Source organism: Fulmarus glacialis, unplaced genomic scaffold (assembly GCF_000690835.1).
Source record: "Fulmarus glacialis isolate BGI_N327 unplaced genomic scaffold, ASM69083v1 scaffold7832, whole genome shotgun sequence".
In the NCBI taxonomy this organism is placed as follows: domain Eukaryota; kingdom Metazoa; phylum Chordata; class Aves; order Procellariiformes; family Procellariidae; genus Fulmarus; species Fulmarus glacialis.
In genome coordinates, this window is record NW_009198366.1 from 40,245 (window position 1) to 55,537 (window position 15,293).

Below are 15,293 nucleotides of genomic sequence, written 5' to 3' on the forward strand. Positions count from 1 at the left end.
AAAGCTCAAGAACTCTTGACTGACTTTGTGGAGAGGTGGCTTCTAATTCGGGTGCCTTAATTTGGTACCAGAATTAGATGGGCTGAGTGCTATCTTAAGTGAATAAGAAAGATTTGGGTTTACTCGAACCTTTTAAATAATTAGGTATATATGTTTGGATTCAGGGGCAGGTTGCTGGATATGGCTTATTTTAAATGTGGTGAAGCAATTTTATGTTTTGATGTTTGTGTTTTCTAGAGAGCTTTTGCGAAGTGAAGCTTCTCTGGCCAAGCTATACTGCCGCATGGCTCTCCTCAATATTTTTGCCCCCAAATCTCCACATATGTTTACTCGGCTCTTTCATATTCCTGCTATCCGTGATATCACTCTGGAGCACCTGCAGTTGCTATCCAACCAACTTCTTGCACCACCTCTTCCTGGTAAACACTAATTTTTATCACAGCTCTCTTTTGGTACAATAGTTTTCTGGGGACAAAAAAAATCTAAATAATTCGGCAGTTATTCATTAATTAGTTAATAATGATGGTGTTTGAAAAAATGTCTCCATGGACTACTGACCTTAGTGATAGGGTACTAAACTGAAATTCTTGCTAATGATCTAATTAAAAGGGTTCAAGAGAGTTCAGAGTCCCTCCTCAGATTCCATTCAGTGTGCTTCTGTCCTTTTGTCATCGGTGGTCTTCTGTTTATTGGGAGGTGGGGGGGCTATCCATACGGGATGCTTGTAAGGATTGAGAATGTTTTTTAGTTCGAATCCAGGGTAGTAAAACTAAATGCCAGTTGGGTCTCACAGTTTTCAAAATTCAACTCTTCTTCATTTCACAAAGTGGTTGTCCTTTTCCTACTGGAATCACAGATCTGTTAGAGAATGTATGTGCTGAATCATGGAAAAGAATCTTTGGCTAATTCAAGTGAGTGTTAACAGACAATTATCGTGACAAAGCTATTCTGCATGCAAAGAAATGTGTGTAACGTGGCTGGAGCATAAGGAGGAAGTAGGAAGTGCTAAATATAGGCTATTAATAATTGAAAGTAATTATTTACCATTGGAAAGAGTCCTGTTCCCTCCTCCAATTACTTTGAAACTTGGCTACCTCTAACAGATGCCGCATTGTAAAAGATCCTCTTGCAGAGTACAGCACTACTTTGCATGGCTTTGAGAATAATTTTACAAGCTTTTATTTAGTTTTTCCTCTTTAAAATATGTCTAATTCAATTCCTGCTAATACATACAGTTTCCAAACTGGCATTTTGGTGAATTGCCCGCTCCTTTGTGCATTGCACTTTTTTTTTTCTTTGACTTCTCCCATTAGCTCCAGAATGACAGCTATGAGGTGTTGGGGCTTGCGACCCACTCGGGGCTGCCTGGAAGCTATCTTGTTCATATACAGGCAAAGCTTGAGAACAGATAAAGCCACTGTCACCTCATCTAGAATGAGTGGGGAAGAGAGCGTTTCTGTTCACTTGTCCTCATTTTACTTGTGCAGTAAATTGAAGTATGTGTGCCTTCATACATGGGACAAAATGGGCAGCTGTGAACCCACAGCTCAGTGTATGTGTGGCAGACCTCCCTAAGGGTTGGCTCGAGGCAGGTGAAGAACACAGCTGGCATTTAGAGGGCCATTCCATCTGCAACCAACAATGTAAGGGGTGCAAGTCTAGTCTTGGGTGGATCCTTTCTACTGCTGACCTTTGGGAGGAGTTTTGCACTTGCACAGGAGTGAAAATAGAGGCTTGTAATCTTCCAAGTGTTTTAAAACTGCCCTTTCCACTGTCTGTTTCATAGGCCACATAAACATGTTGAAGTGATCTCCAAATTTGTCATATCTTACTTGTTATTACAGATGGAACAATCAGTTCAAGTTCTATTCTTTTGGCCCAGTCCCTGCAACACTGCATCCATTCCCAGAACTGTGCTGCCACAGACCTCTTCTACCAGGGCAATTCACAAGCCATCAGAGAATGGCTTACTGTTGCCATTACTCGGACACTGCATCAAGGAGAGGAGAGTCTGTTAGACCTCACTAAACAGATCTGCTCCTTTTTGCAGGTAAAATACTTAGTAATGATTTATGAGCAGTGGTGTTTCCCTTTCTAAGGAGTCCTTGCTTTATGTGTGATTCTAACTTCCATAATACTGTCCCTCACACCGAATTGTTTCTCTGGATGGATTGTATTCCTATTCTGATCATAGTGGGCACGCTGAAAACACACGCGATACTCTGGATCATATTAAAATGAAGTGGCCTCACACTATGTCATTATTTACAATGCTAGATTTTATCTGAAAAAAGAAGAGGGAGGTGGTTTGCTGCTGCTGCTACTTGGGAGCTTTCATTATGAAATGTTATGTTACAGACGGCACCAGAACAGTTTCCTAAAAAAAGAAGAATTCCCGATTTCAGAATCCAAAGTCAATATGGATGTTAATTTTCCTGGGGCTGCATTTGTAATTGTGTCCTGTAAGGAAAGTCAGTCTGGATTCCGCAAAGAGTAAGTGAGGGACCAAGAGTGGCAAAGATGAGCCTCTGTGAACCCTGAGTATGTAGTTGCTCATTTGTTTAGATTTTTCTCTTCTCAGAGACTCATTTCCTGGGTGGTGGGATAAATACCGCAGTGTGTTTCATCTTTCTGTGATTGGGTTGGGATTTTTAGTAGCTAGTTACAGTCTAACTGAACTGTTCTTGCTCTTTTCTTAGTTCATCCCTGTATAAAGCTCCTTGGGCTCGAGTGCTTGTCTATGGGCTCGGGCATAAAGTTAAAAGGAATGGTCAGTTAAACCTAATTGAAGCAGTGTGCTATCCTCGAGACGCCTCTCCAACCAACACAGGCCTAACACCTCCCCCAACAACCAATCAGTACCCTTCGGTGATCACCCCTACAGACAAGGTCCACATCAAACTAGGTAAAAAAAAAAAAAAAAAAAAAAAAAAAACCCAAAACCTTTTTAACTGTATTCTCAGAAGAGACAAGCATCACCATTGCCTCTATAAGACCTTCCTATATTGTCACCAGTCCTACTATTGGTTATGACAATATTTTTGTACAAGGTATTAAGAAATGTGTCCTAGCAGAAATACGCAATTATTCTTAACCAAGAGAGCATGGTTTTATAAATGTTGGAAGCCATCTGACACTGATTTTGTTAGTTCTGTTAAATCTGTCAGGATCTGCTTTTTTTTTCTTATTTTTGCCTTCCAGGAGTTCACAAAGCAGTGTTTTTGAATATTTCTGCAGTGTTCAAGTTGGTGCTATTGCTGTTTGAGATGCTGTGTTTCAGATGGAGGAGATTTTTTTTTTTTCTTTTTGGTTTTGTAGGTTATTGTAAGGCCCTTTAATACGCAGAGTAATATATATGCAGTATAGTAATACATAGGTCATCCCAGCTTCTCAAGCAAGAGCAATCATTAATATTCTTTTTAGTCTTCCAGCCTAAGGGAGAGACAGCGTGATTTATTTAGAGCAGCGAAGGTGACCGAGTGCACTAAGCTCTTAAAACTTTCCTTTGGAGGTCCTTAAGTTCTTTTGCTCAACTACAGCATCTCTGATGTTTTTCTCAGTACTGATCAGACACATCATACTACAAATAAATGGTTTTGTGAAAGTCCTATATGTATTTAGATATGTACAGGCTAAAAATAGTTCTATTTCATATGTCATGTAAAAAAAATTATCTGTATATTTGTAATTAAGGATTGATATCAACTTATCATTATAGATAAACATTCCTATTTGTTTATTACAAGGTACTTAATAGAAGAAATTCTCACTTAGCATAAATTTAGCCTTTAAAAAATCCTAAAAGATATGTTACCACTTTTACTTTACAAATGCCTAGAGTCGTGATAAGTATTTTCTTTGACCTTTTTGCTTAGGAGTATCTCCTCCTCCTGGAGCTGTGTTGGTCTTGCATTCTCTCCCCCTTGAATTTCCCCTGGCAATGGCATTCACAGAGCAGCTGTTAACTTGGAAATTGGAAGATGGGGATGGAAAATCAGAAGACGAACTGGATACTATTCCTGCTTCAGTTCTTTTGCAAGTAGTGGAATTTTTAGGTGAGAATGCAGTATTTACTTAGTAATGTGCACCAATAATGTGCTGGCTCAGGTGGAGAGTGTAGCGAAAAAAAGAAAAATTACAGCCCCAGAGTATTTCTGAGCTCTTCCATTATATTGAAATTTTCTTCAAACTCTAGAAGTTTTCTGTTGTGATGCACTTCTGGGAGTAGCCTTCCTGTCTTTCTTACTGCTAACATATAGCCATTGAAACGACCTTTTCTTGTACTTTTTTTGTTACTGTTGCAACTCGTGTTATAAAGCTACTAACAGTGAAATACTGCTGACTCCCATGTCTTGCCTTCCACACACAGGGAACTTTCTCTGGACAACTGACATGGCAGCGTGTGTGAAGGAATTAATATTTCATCTCTTGGCTGAGTTGCTTCGCAAAATTCACAATCTGGAGCAGAAAAAAAATCCAGCAGGATTGTCGTCGTCTATTGCCCTTCACCTAAATCCCTGTCTAGCTATGCTTATGGCCCTGCAGTCAGAACTTCACAAGTTGTATGACGAAGAAACACAAAACTGGGTGTCTGGAAATGCGTGTGGTGGTTCTGGTGTTGGAGTGGCTGACCAAGGACGATTTTCAACGTACTTTCATGCTCTGATGGAAGTCTGCCTGGCTGTAGCAGAAGTAACCTTACCTATCAATATGAGTGTAACAGCTAATGTAATGTCTTCAACAAGTGCCCCAAATCTTAGTGACTCTTCCTCCTCATCTTCATCTTCTCCAGGACAGACACCACAGAGTCCAAGCTTGCTGTCGAAGAGGAAAAAAGTCAAAATGAAGCGAGAAAAGACATCATCTTCAGGCAAACGGTCTTCATCCAGAGCAGCTGAAACAGATGCTGCAATCCTCAGTATAGGAGGAAGCAAGCCTGAGGATATGTTATGGTTTCATAGAGCACTGACTCTGCTTATAATTCTCAGACACCTAACTAAAAAGGATCCACAAGGATTGGGTGTGACAAATGATGCTGTAGCAGATGCGTGTCAAGCACTAGTAGGTCCCACAGCTCATAGCCGCTTGCTTGTCATTTCTGGAATACCAACTCACTTGGAGGAGAGTACTGTCAGGAGTGCAATCAGGAAGGCATGTAATGCACATGGTGGAGTCTTCAAGGATGAGATCTACATCCCTTTGCAGGAAGAGGATCCCAAAAAAATCAAGGACAAAGCAGAAGGAGGAGAATGCAGAACCGAACTGGAAAAACCAACTGTTTCAAGTAGTGCAGACAGTTTGGATATCAGCAGCTCTAGCAGTGTCACACCTGCCATGAGCGTTAGCGCTTCAGCGTCTACAAGCCAGGCTTCCCTCTGCAGCTCGCAGGGTATATCTCGGACCGTTAGTGATATCTCAGTTGACCAGTTTCAAGCTGGACTGGAACTGGCCATCCCACCAGGATTGCTAGAACCGCATGTTGTTTCCAGCCAGGAGAGTTTGGATCTTTCACACTGCAGTACTGGAAGCCTTGGCAGCCTTGGCAGCCTCGGGGAACCACTTGATAATGTAGAAACAGCGTCTGTGTCTGATGTTGGATCAATGTACACAGTTACATCTCTGGACAACCAGCCGCTTCTGTCACGGCCAATCAAAGGTTTTGCTGTAGTGGAGGTAATAGCCTTCAATCAGGAGAGGGTGCCTTTTGGGTCAGTTTTTTCTGAAAGAATGAGATCTGATTCTAGTAACTTTTTTTTTAACCTCTGGCTTTGAGAAATACCATACTTTTTGTGGTTTCTATGTAACACCATGATCTGACTGTTAAGGAAAGTGTGCTGTATGGTTTCTTCTGTAAAGATCCTTCTGCTTGACTGAGGTCACAACTTGAATGACGGAGAGTGAAAGGTACTGTTAGCAAGGTGTAGCTCAGGTGCAGAATAAATGTATGTCAATGTGCACGCAAGACTAAGGAGTCTAGGAGTTCTCAGCTTGGACAGGATGGCTGAGGAACACAAAACTTAATTCTCCATTGACTTTCTCTGTATCATTCACAGTCTTATAAGTGGTCACTGTCTCTCAAAGGACAGAGGGGACCTAGTAGTGGGGTTATCAAGTAGCAGTTTTAAAACAAGGAAGTACTCTTGTGTGTTCAATGTTGTAGAGCTTATTGCTGCAAGATGTTGCGGAAGCCAAGAGTATAAATTAATTCATAAGGGATTAAGGTCATGGAGGATGTGCAAATTGGTAGCTATTAAGCACAGCAGTCAATGCAGCCTTCACCTGAGGAAATCTTTAAACCACTGATTTCTGGAGGCTGAGAGAATATGTAAAGGAAAAGATGTATTCATTTCCTCTTTCATGTAACTTTCTTCAAAGATTTGCTACTGGCCACTGCTGGAGATTAGAGATAGGTGGCCCTTTGGTGACCCACAAGGCAATTATTTAATGCTTAATGGCCACACTTTCACATATTTTAAACCATCTACAGATTCCTCTACAAAGTTACTTTAGAAGAGATGCTAAATTTTGTTGATGTCTGGTTCCAAATTAATTTTTAAAAGCTAAAAGTTCTAGGTGGTTGTCATCGATGCCAGATCACTCCAGGTTTTCAGCTACGCACAGGAACCCTTCCTCTCTGTTGTTACACTAACTGCATGCAGCAGATTTACCAGAAGCTTGCAAAAGCACAGCCATTTCTGCTAGCTTGTGAATTTAGAGAGACTTTTTTCCATAGTCTGGGACTGTATCAGTTTCCCTTTTACAAGAAAATCAGCTTATTCAGATAGAAAATCTACAGTTGCTACTTTCAAGCTATTAATTGACATGAAGTCACCAGGGTTGAAATAAACGATAAAGTGTGTACAGAAAGCTGTCAGCGTATTCACATTGAAACCTACTCCAAGACTGTAGCTGTTCTGATAATGGTGGTTATTCTCAGAATCAAAGGAAGTTACTGTTCCTGTTCCCAGTTTGTGTAGCTGAGACTTCAAAGCCTGTGCTAATTTAGGTATTTCTTTCTAATCGGAGAATTGAAGAAAGGACAGCAGAGTTGCAAATAATGACAGGTTACCTATCTGAAAATTTCAACTTCTTATCTGATAGGGCTGTCTCCAGACTAAGAAATGGAATAGCTGTTTCAGAACTGTGCCTGATTAACTCACAGCATGGTGATTTCAGTGGCCAGATGTTCTTAGAAAGGATGTTTTCTAGGCTGAACCTGAATTCTGGTATCAAATTATTGATGTAGAAGAATGTTAGAAGAGATGCAATAGTGATTATCTATCTACATGGGGAAGTGAGAAAGCTTAAGACCCAAATTCATATAAATGGAAGTGAATTTGTTTTGCCAGAATTCCTGCTAACTAATTTCATTATTTGTACAGATAAGGTCAAGAGCTAAAATAGAGAAAATCCGAGCCAGTCTATTTAATAGTAGTGATCTCATTGGTTTGTCAAGTCTGGATGGTGAAGATGAACTGATGGAAATGTCAACTGAAGAGATTTTAACTGTTTCTACTGTAAATCAGAGTTTATTTGACACACAAGGGAGCCCAGCACTAGAAGATTATTTCAATGATAAGTCAATAAAAGGTATGTGGTTTTCATATTGGCAAATACCTCACTTGTATTGTGCATTTTTTGGGGACGTACAGGGGTCAGATTCTCCTTGTTGGTGTAAATTCAGTATGTCTCACTAATTGATGGGTGACAATGAGGGGGAGCCAGGGAGTAATTTCAAAGCAAGTTTCCTCCCTCTCATCAGTTGACAAGCAGCTATTTGCAATCTGAACATTGCTCAACTGTTCTCACAGCTAATCAAACAGTTACCAAAAAAAGAAAACACCCAACACCACCCCCCCAAAAAAAAAACAAACAAAAAACCCCACGAAAAACTCCCCACCAACCCAAAAAACTACTGACTGTGTTGTTTAGTGACTTTTTTGAGAAAATAGCCACTGTAATAATTTACCACTGTTAGACCCAGCATAATTTTAGAGTAGAAACTGTTCAAGTAGAACAGCTAGTAATTTATATTCTCTAGCAATGTGAAAGCTGTACAGACCCTAATATACCTGGAATGGGCCAGAATCCTGAATCAAGGAGCAGGGGAGGATAATACTTGGAGGAAGTTCAGTTGACAACTAGTTCAAATGATAGGTGTCGGTGTGTATGTACACTACATAATTTTTATACTGGCATCATAAATAATCTACTTTTTCATTACCACTACAGTCACTCAAACAGTAATTAAAGTATGTGGCCAAAACAGGAGAAGGCATTCAGTTCTCTGTCATAAATGGGGGTATTAGAGTGGATAAAGGTCAGGTCTGCTAGAAGAATTTTTCTAAGTGATTTTCTCTCTCGGAGTAAGCAGCATGTGATACAATATTTTAGCTGAATGCAGAATGTTTTTTCATGTTTCAAATTCTAAACAGTTGTTGTGGTATTTTGTACTGTATTGCACTTTTTTTTATTAGGTGAGAAATTGGTCCCAGGTGCTCGGGAAGTCCTCACAGAAATATTTAAAAGCTGCGTCCATTCTGAGCAAATGCTGAGCCTAACTCCAGCGAAACCCATTAAGGTTGCTGATATCTATCTTAGTAAAGAACAGATAAATTCTCAGACTCCTGGAAACCTTCTTCATGTGTTCTTCACAAATGTCCGCCCTCCAAAGAAGGTGCTAGAGGACCAGCTTACTCAGGTAGTGCTTTGAAAATTATTTTCAGCATCTTTTTGTGTAATTTGAAAGCATTGGGTAATTATTCACTTTCTATGTCGGCAGATTTTAAGGAAATACGGCGTGCCCAAGCCGAAATTTGACAAGAGCAAGTACAATAAGGCGGGCAAAGAACAGCATCCAGTGAAAGTTGTGAGCACCAAGCGCCCAGTTACTAAACCACCTACAAAGGAAAAGTCTATGCTCAATAGTGTCAGGTTGGTGCCTTCAGCCTTTTGACAGTTGTGAAATATTTGATTTCTCATTAACAATCCAGATTTTTATTCCCCCTCCCTCTGTATTTCTATGTACGGGTTGGAAGAGGGAAATGTGACTGTGAGATTATAAAAGACCTTCAAGGAATGCTTTGGTTTCTTGAACAGACGAAAGAAAACTTTCATCCTAACATTCACTTTGTCCTGTAGCCGAACAGCCTTAAGTGAGAAGAAACCTACTGTAAAGCCAAAATCTCCTGAGAAGAGCAAACCTGAAGAGAAGGACCCTGAAAAGTCTCCCACAAAGAAACAGGAAGGTAGTAGCTGTATAGAATTTTTCTATAGTATTACGTTGTAGAAAAGAAATACGTTTTTTCTATAGGCATGCTTATATGATGTCATGATAGGTTTGGTTTGTCTTTGTTTTTAATGAAGCTAACTTAATTTTTTTAAATAGTGTTTTTAAAATGCTGCTTTTATTTGTATGTCTGTAAATCCGGACTCATCAATGTAAGTGAGAGCAAACCATGCTAATGCAATTCGTGCAACAGTGTGCGTAGGCCATGTGAATACATTGGGTAGAGAACTGACTTCCTAAGAGGTATAGTTTCAAGGCTTTTTTTGTGCAGTTGGGGATTAAGATGTCATGGGGTTGAACTAGGCAGTTTTAAATTGTGTTTCTCAACCTACACAGGAAAATTATTAAGTTATAAGAGGAAAGTTGGATGAAAGAGAAGCTTCAGATGCCTCATAACCAGTCTATCCATGGAGGGGAGAGCACAGCCATGCCATGACAGGGGTTAGTTCCAGGATCTTGCTTGATATTTCTTTCTCTAGTCAGGTGGAAGAGTGAATAGACATGAGCTTGGGCTCTGTTCTTCACTGTAGGAAATGCCAGGGTAGTTCAGAAGAGGGGAATTTCAGCATTTAGCCAAGTATGGATCCTTGATACCTGGTTAGATACACTGGTGGAGCTATTGCAGAGGGCAGCTGGGGGATTTGTGTCCTTGAGAGGAAAGAATGAGTGCCATTTACTGAAGGCCAGATTGGACCTGAATAGCATGATGTTTAGAACTACTCGAGAAACGAGCCATGGTGGGATGGGTAGAACCAGGAGAAAGCTGGCAGGTAGCCACCTCATACACTGACCGTTTTCCTGTGTGGTGTGTAGACTTTATAGTTAGTCATTAACTATTTGGTGGTCGTATCTTTGCTGTCAGTTCCTGAGGAGAAGTATTTGACACTGGATGGATTTCACAGATTTGTGGTTGACCGATCTAAACAGGATATCCGTAGTGTGTGGAGAGCTATTCTGTCCTGTGGATATGATCTACATTTTGAAAGGTAAATTTTGCGAATCTTTTTGTAAAGATTAATTGTGCTTACCTTAAAAAAAATATGATCCCAAGTGTTCCTACTCCAAGTAGCTTTAACCTGTGTGTTAGTAACACACAAACTTCTATCCATGGCTGCAAGGCCTGTAGAGAAAATTGTTGGTTACTTTCTTAAAACATGCTTTAAAAGAGTCACTATGCTGTCAAAATGCAGGTTCCTGACTTTCTTGCACACTACATAGCTAACAAAATCATATGCCATACTGTCCTTTATAGCTTCCAAACTGTGTAATAAATTGGCCTGATGAGAATTGTAGATCCATCTGGCTGTCTCTGGTTTCCTTCCACAACAGCTTTCTATTCTGTGCACTGGGTAATTGTTTAAGCTGGCAGGGTTGTTACTGGGTCAGTAGTAATGTAGAAGAGGGAACAGTTACTTCCTTGCTAATATTGTACAGGAAGAAAGTCCCTTAAATGAATCCTCCTTATCTCCTTGTGTCAAGCTACAAGCTAATTGCCACATCTCCTTCGCTTATATCCACTTCAGAGCGTAAAGAAGATAGTGCAGTAAGTAAGCTTAATAGGCAGTTCCTTTTTTTCTTATTATTTAGTAACAGCGGGGCAAGGTAGGTGATAAATCAGTTCTTATTCTCAAACTGGAAATTTTGTAACGAAACAGCTCTGCTTAAGAAAAGGGGAGAGAAGTAGAACAAGCTACCTGGTGTTGTGCTCAACATGCTCTTAGTAAGCAGTGTTGCACTTAGGTTTCAACAAGTTTTATGCCTTTTACATTTCAGGTGTGCCTGCATTGATGCAAGACATGCTCAAAAAGCGTCCCGGAAATGGACACTGGAAATGGACGTAGCCCTTGTCCAGTATATTAACAGGCTTTGTCGTCACCTTGCAATTACACCAGCACGACTCCATCCCCATGAAGTTTATTTGGATCCAGCTGATGCAGCAGATCCCAGAATTTCCTGTCTGTTGAGTATGTATAAATTGTTTGCATAGAGGATCTCTTCAATGGAAGAGCTGGGTAGTGCTCCTGAACGACCTGGCTGTCGCCCAGGTAGTTGGGACATTCCTTTGGAGGTTGCAGATTGGAGCCTCTGTGGGCCAAGGGAAACACTGACTCTAGGTCTTCTCTCTCCTTGCGTGTGCTTGGGCACCGTGGTGCCTTCGGCAGCATTGTTAGAAATGCACTACAGGTGTTCTCTGCTCTCTGAGCATACCTCCTAGATCAGGCTGGAGCAGGAAGATATCTGGTGAGTTTAGCTTGCAGGGGGAAGGAAGGTTGGATTTCAATTCTGGATCTATGCAGATTTTAGTCACCTAAATCCTGTTCCAAGCACTAAGTTCCTTTAAGAGGGTCTCCACATAATGCAAGTGATGATGAAAGATAGTAGACTCAGACACCCAGAGACTCGAGATCCAGGAAGGAACATCACGGATCACGGCTGTTCTTGCATCTTCAGCCCTTGTGTTGATGTGCAGGGATCAGGAGGGGCTGCTCTAGAAGGAAGCTTGTGTGGCTCCTGGACTGAATCTGCTGGGAAGATGGACTTTGCAGTAGGTAGGGAATCTCTTTATCTCTCTGACTGGATGTTTCCTGCCTCAGATGTTCCCGTGGAAAGTCTACGCTTACGGTTTGCACTGCTTCAGTCTCTCAATACAACGTTGGAGACGTTCTTCTTGCCACTGGTGGAGCTTCGGCAAACTGAGATGTACGCTAATAGTATTGCTGCGTTACTGCAAGAGGCTAAAGGTCAGTTTCTCAGGGAACGTGGTTGTTGCCTGAAGGGGTGCACTGTGCACCACATGGAATTTCTTAGTATATTTTGCAGCAGATTTTAATGCGTGTATACATATGACAGAAAGGAGAACATGGAGGGAAGAGGGAAAGCGAGATAGTGAGTGGTTTCAGCACGCTAACAAAGGCTTATTGGCTTCATTCTCAGCCTGATAAGCTGGCACACGGTCTGTCTGAGGTAACAGCCAAAAAATGGCATTAACCCAAGGGCACTTCTCAGCGTGGGAGTGTTTTCTTTTTCTTGGTTTGTTTTTTAAAGGCGAGGGGGATTATTTTTGCAAGTAGTTAATAGACACTGTGCACCTTTCTTGACCGTAGGGGGAGTTGGCCCATCTCTTCTGTCTGTGGGTGGCCTTCAAATGTACCTTTATCTTCTTGGGGATATCCATAAATTAAAATTATTTGTTAGTCAACAAGCAGCAGATCAGGTGAAAGTCCCGGGACATGTTGGCATCTTTGTTGTAATTGAAGTTGTATAATTAGAGAGATCAAGAAAATACTTATCGTGCATTAGCATTTAAAACGGTTTTTGCAAGCCTTCGTTAGACAACAAACAAAACCAAGATTTAGGTCATTACATTTCCCAAATTTGTTTTCTTCTGAAGTAGAAGATACAGAATTCACCAAAGGTGTCAGTGTGTGTAAGTAGGCTTTTGTATTGGCCCAGCTAGAAAAAAAACTTGTAAACCTGGTATGGGGAAGTGAGGAATGTTCAGAGACTTGTCTTTATAGAGCCCGTATTTGTGGTGCAATGTGACAGCCCTATTTTTTATCATTTTTTCTTGCCTCTAGCATTACTGTCAAAACATCTCAGATTTCTGAAAGCTGTTTGGCAAAATGTTTCTGATTTACAGAGATTCTGGTGGAGTTGCTAGGATCTATTTATATAACATTAGAATTGTGTTCATCAGTGTTGTAACCCAATGTGCTTCTTCCGGTAAACATTAGTAAAAAATACTTTTAAAAAAAAAAAAATTTGAAGAGTTGGATTAGCCATATCTTGCATACCTAATGAAGACGAAATTATTACTCTACTGTTGTCCATTAGAGAATTTCAGAAAATAAGATCATAAAAGGATAGATTAACTATACTGAAATATGTGTTTCTTTATTTAGGCTTAATCTTTTATGACACAAAGGTAACTGTAATGAACAGAGTGCTGAATGCCACTGTCCAAAGAACTGCTGATCACGCAGCCCCAGAAATCACCCTGGATCCCTTGGAAATAGTTGGAGGTATGGGAAACACTCACCTCTTTCAAAATTCACTTTAATCCATTGCAGCAATGGATTAAAATCAGATCTGTTTTAACCAAGCTTAGATGCTTATTAATGCAAAATACTCTGAGTATGAAGATTTTTTTTTTGTTTTGTTTTTAAATAGGGGAGATCCGTTCTTCAGAAAATTCCTATTTCTGTCAGGCAGCAAGACAGCTAGCCTGTGTGCCATCCTCGCAGCTCTGTGTTAAACTTGCCAGTGGTGGAGACCCTACATATGCTTTCAACATTCGGTTCACAGGGGAGGAGGTCCATGGAACAAGTAAGTTCAGGATTACAGAGTTACCAGCGTGGGTGGCATCAGGTACAGTCGTGAGAACTTATTCCAGGTGGAATCCAAGTTTTCACCAGACTGTGGCTCATGTTAACTTTAAGGAGCAGCGTTACCTTTATGGTGTTTATAGTCCTGCGGATGGAAAAGAATGAAGCTTCCAAGAATTAAGCAAGCCAGATGGTTAATTTTCATATTTTAGCTAATACAACAGGAAGTATGAGTGCCTGGGCATGCAAATTTGCTAACTAAAGCAAGTAAATGAAGTAATAATAAGTTGTTTGAAGCATGGGGAGAGCATTTAGTAAGAATGTCTCTTCAGGTTGTTTTGATGCTCAGCCATGGTAAACCCAGACTGTGCTGATAACAAAGATTTTTTTTTTTTTTTTTAAGTACTTTCTTGTTAGTAATGAGCTGGGTAATGCTACTGTGGTTTTATTGTTAAAGTGATGTGAGATTATATAGCCAATAAGATACCATTAAATACTAGTACAGGATACTACTATTATCAAATGTAGCTGTCAAGGAAATATGCAAGCATTAGCAATTAAAAATGGTCATGCCCAAGCGAGGTGTTCTTGAGAATTGTTTTCAACTTGACATCAGAAGTATGAACTTCAGCTTGTTCCAGCCAAATTGAAGAGATGGTGAGTATGGTAAGGGTTTTTTTGCTTAAAAAACTGTTCTTAATTTTTGCAGTAAATAGTATTAAAATTGCATTGTGCTCATTTTTGTGAGGGGGTGTACGGTATTTCTTGTAATAATTTTCATGTGGCTGGCTAAAAGAATGAACCTCAGAAAGGAATAGACGTTTGACTGCCTTGACTTCACCTAACCAGTACAGAGACAGACTTCTCATGACATAGGACTACTGCTTTTCAACAGAAAGTGTTAAGCAATAATCTTACTTTATTAAACAAGATTATTATGCCTTCTCTTCTCTTTATACTATATTTTAACTTGTGAGGTTTCATTTTATATGATCTTCTTTACGTGGATGCTGTCCAGCCCCATTGGATATTTACTTTCTCTGGGGGTGCTGGCTCCCTTGGATGCTGTGTGGGTTGCATGTGCTCCAGGAAGAAACTTGATCTAAAGAAGAGCCGGGAAAATCTTGCTTTGCAGATCTGTTGAATAATTGATAGGGTATCAAGGCAAACATCAACTCTGTGTCAAAGAAGAAAATTGATCGCTGCTATCTAAATTAATGCAGTCTGTGTACTGATTGTAATGGGTCTTTTTTGGAGATTCATGGGGTTATATGGAGTTAGAGGAGAAAAGCCCAAAATGCACTTCTCATATATACCTGCTAGTGTCATCTATCAAATTGTGTAAAGGAAAATTCTCGTAAGTGTGTACCGATTAGCTGAACAAAGGGCTCCTTGATGCCTTCTCTCAAGGGGAATTCTTTTCTTTTTAAGGTCTGTGGTGGTTATTGAAAGTATCTATAACGAGATAAATGTTATGTCCACAGCTCAGCATCTGTAATGATTTCTGATGCATTGCCTCACTGCTTTTAGCTGTGGAGGTGCCCCGTTGTTACGAAGACAGCACCATTCATCTTCTAACCAAACAATTCCATTTGCAGGCCAACTGGTATAACAAATGTTTGTGCTAGTCTTACACATAGAGTGCTGGAAGACAAAGCAGCACTTAAGAATTCAGCAGG

At 40.3% G+C, this 15,293-nt stretch overlaps 1 protein-coding gene across 1 annotated transcript in view; it reads left to right on the top strand.

The window, feature by feature from the left end:
- The window catches only part of HECTD4 (HECT domain containing E3 ubiquitin protein ligase 4), a 56,225-nt gene that overhangs the window by 36,031 nt on the left and 4,901 nt on the right, over positions 1–15,293 (top strand). The window contains 16 exon segments of the mRNA XM_009572860.1: positions 238–419; positions 1,845–2,050; positions 2,359–2,379; positions 2,381–2,493; positions 2,700–2,905; positions 3,876–4,055; positions 4,370–5,673; positions 7,383–7,590; positions 8,478–8,701; positions 8,783–8,934; positions 9,142–9,248; positions 10,152–10,275; positions 11,063–11,253; positions 11,884–12,030; positions 13,192–13,311; positions 13,460–13,615. Coding sequence (XP_009571155.1) covers positions 238–419; positions 1,845–2,050; positions 2,359–2,379; positions 2,381–2,493; positions 2,700–2,905; positions 3,876–4,055; positions 4,370–5,673; positions 7,383–7,590; positions 8,478–8,701; positions 8,783–8,934; positions 9,142–9,248; positions 10,152–10,275; positions 11,063–11,253; positions 11,884–12,030; positions 13,192–13,311; positions 13,460–13,615 — 3,641 coding nt within the window.